Below are 3,281 nucleotides of genomic sequence, written 5' to 3'. Positions count from 1 at the left end.
TGAAATACATTTAGAAATATATTTTGGTATATGAAGGTTGAAACTAAATATATTTTCTGTTTCAAAACTATATTTCATTGAGCTTCGCTGTTTGCAACATATATTTAAAATATATTTTTTTGCCATATGGGTCATCATTTGTTAAAGAGCTCACAAGAGCCTTTCTAAGATCATTTAAACAAAATCACATTCATGTTTGTGCTGTTGCTTTGAATGACTTCTGTGATTGGAATTCGTTTGATCGTCACATGACTGATATTCAGACCAATCACGCAGCAGTTCAGTAAACAACACCTTTGTTTACCTTTACATTTATTCATTTATCTTTCATCCAAAGTGACTTAGAAATGAGGAGCATCCTAAGCAATATTCTTAGACTCAGTCCCTTGTTTGACACTAAATTAGGACACAGTGATGTGAAAGTGAAACTAGAAGTCAATACTGAGACTAAATTTGGCCTCCAAAGCACATTTCTTTCCTCCAGTGAGAACAGTTCTAAATAAAACCAAGCTTGTGTCTGAATCAGAGTCGTGACGGTGGTCTCTGTCTGTGTACAGGAGGAGAGACAGCGGCTGCTGGCAGAACAACGCCGACAGAAAGAGCAGGAGTCTCTTAAAATACAGACAGACGCATCAAAACCGGACGATGATGAGGAGCGACTGCAGATCAACTCAACACACAGAAACCTGGAGGTACTTCTGCTGATTATGAGACTACTTAAAGAAACAGTTCACCAAAAAACATTATTCATTTATCTTTCATCCAAAGTGACTTAGAAATGAGGAGCATCATAAGCAATATTCTTAGACTCAGTCCCTTGTTTGACACTAAATTAGGACACAGTGATGTGAAAGTGAAATTAGAAGTCAATACTGAGACTAAATTTGGCCTCCAAAGCACATTTCTTTCTTCAATGAGAACAGTTCTAAATAAAACCAAGCTTGTGTCTGAATCAGAGTCGTGACGGTGGTCTCTGTCTGCTAGTTTCAGCTTTTGTCTTCTCCAGATGTTAACTGATGGACTGGAGTGCTGTGGATTACTTGTGGATTATTGTGATGTTTTTATCAGCTGTTTGGACTCTCGTTCTGACGGCACCCATTCACTTCCAGAGACATGCAATGCAGAATTTTCAGCTAATTTGCATATGCTTTAAAGGAATAGATCATCATAGACATCTTTAACTCACCCTTGTATTTTTACTTTCATGAAACAAATGTTGATGTGAGGCAGAATGACTGACCCCGTTTTGTTTTTTACATATAATGAAACTGTTTAGGGATTTATTCTTTCAAACTCAAAGTCCATATGAATCATGCACTGTACTCAGTCTAAAGTCATATGATGTTTTTCAAGTCAAGTCACATTTGTTTCTATAGCGCTTCACAGTAATAAACAGGAAAATAACAGTGTTGATGTAAAATCCATCAATTATGAAACAAACTCAGGTTTAGCTGTAAAGCGGCTCTACAGGAGACATTAGAGTCATTATTCAGATCGATTCAGTTCAGGTTTTGTTCTCATCTGATAATATCAGTGCAGTCAAATCAATAACATAACTGAATATTAACTGTGTTTTGTGTGAGGAACAGACCTGAAAATCGTCCTTGTGTTTATCATGGTGAAAGAGAGTGAATAAGAGTGTTTGGTTTGATATGAACATTTGATTTTACCATTTTTAAATCCATTTAGGCAAAAACGGCACAGAAACTGTTGTTTATCAGTTTACCTGAATCTGAAGTAGTTTTAGCTTTGTATTGTGATTGTGCTTGTGCTTTTGTGTTCTTGTGTTCTTGTGTTCAACATCAAGTATAAATAAAAAAAAATTAATACAAAATAAAGTGTAATGATATTAATAAAAACAGTATTCTTCCACCAAACAATGTAGCTCCTCAGAAACAGTTGTGGTTGCTACAAAGTGGTTGCCGAGCAACACACAAACGTAAACAAAGGTGTATGTTACTTTGTAGAGTCATTTACAACAGCTTCGAACATGGCTCAGCCAATCAGAATCAAGCACCGGAACTCTCCGTTTTATAATTCTATTTTATCTATTTGTTTTTTGATCAAATAGATAATCCTTTTCAAAAACATGATCCTTTAAGAGTTGCACTCTATTTGTTTTCTAACAGCTTGTTTTCTATTAAAAAAAGGCCTCTAACACTAGCTTGCTCTATTCTTTTTCTATTCTATGTATGCTTTCTTTTTATCTATTATATAATTAACAAAAACCTTGCTAGGTGCACTAACTGAGACTTGTTATAGCACTTGCGTATCATGGCTCTTTTGTTGTTTTGATTGCTTCCATTGTCCTCATTTGGATAAAAGCGGCTGCTAAATGACTAAACGTAATGCAAATGTGTTTTTTTCTTGTTCAGCAGGGCGCCCCGCTGTCTCTGACGGTGAACTTTGACCTGCGGGCTCACGTGGAGGTTCTGGGTCATAATGTGTCGGGCTGTATGGGGGTCAATCTGTCTCCCCGGAGGTGCGGCGGCTTTCTGACCAAACGCGGAGGACGAGTGAAGACCTGGAGGAGGAGGTGGTTCTTCTTCGATCTGGACCACCAGAGACTGGCCTACTACACCGGTGAGACACACACAAACACCTCCTGCACAGCCAATGCTGCTTTCACCAGCTCCATCTCTGCATTTGGGAACGCAATATCACTTTGAAAAGCTGCATTAGCGCACTAAAGGATCTTCAGCGTATGATCCTGTGCTGAAATCTCACTGCTCTTCTCCTTGTTTCGTCAGAACTCGATGAGAAGAAACTCAAAGGCGTGATTTACTTCCAGGCCATCAAGGAGGTTTATTACGACCATCTGCGAACAGCTACATCAGTGAGTTCATAACCACACACACGAAACTAACCCTAACCAACTCTACACTGGACTGTGTTACTGTCAGTACACATTTCAGATGTTTATTGTTGGTCTCTCGTGTCGTTCTCAGTCTCCGCGGCCGAGCCTCACCTTCTGCGTCAAAACCTACGAGCGGCTCTTTTTCCTGGTGGCTCACAGCGCTGAAGCCATGAGGATCTGGATGGATGTTATAGTCACGGCCACAGACGAACACAGCAGATACTGAGAAGCAGAGCACGCTGGGATACGCTGTGACTGACTGACAGTGGTTTGTGTTCTGCTGCCACCTGCTGTTACACTACCAGAACACACCTCAGTGGCTAACACTTTATTTATTACCGTTATATGTTCATTTTTGTCATATTTTGCTATTGAAAAGGGGGAAAGAATCCTGCAAAGGGTTAATAAATATTTACATTCCAAA

At 39.1% G+C, this 3,281-nt stretch overlaps 1 protein-coding gene across 3 annotated transcripts in view; it reads left to right on the top strand.

Annotated features, from left to right (window-relative positions):
- Positions 1 to 3,281, top strand: part of phldb3 (pleckstrin homology-like domain, family B, member 3) — a 20,321-nt gene extending 17,040 nt beyond the window's left edge. For 2 of the 3 annotated variants that reach the window (XM_016548755.1, XM_016548757.1), the window contains 4 exons: positions 558 to 692; positions 2,376 to 2,583; positions 2,751 to 2,836; positions 2,949 to 3,281. In XM_016548755.1, coding sequence (XP_016404241.1) covers positions 558 to 692; positions 2,376 to 2,583; positions 2,751 to 2,836; positions 2,949 to 3,083 — 564 coding nt within the window. In that variant the 3' untranslated portion in view covers positions 3,084 to 3,281. The remainder of the gene's footprint in view (positions 1 to 557; positions 693 to 2,375; positions 2,584 to 2,750; positions 2,837 to 2,948) is intronic. The other variant, XM_016548756.1, reaches the window with a different exon arrangement.

This window comes from Sinocyclocheilus rhinocerous, unplaced genomic scaffold (genome assembly GCF_001515625.1).
Source record: "Sinocyclocheilus rhinocerous isolate Xijiao unplaced genomic scaffold, SAMN03320098_v1.1 scaffold11825, whole genome shotgun sequence".
NCBI classification, from domain to species: Eukaryota; Metazoa; Chordata; class Actinopteri; order Cypriniformes; family Cyprinidae; genus Sinocyclocheilus; species Sinocyclocheilus rhinocerous.
This window is presented reverse-complemented; position numbering and strand designations above follow the sequence as displayed.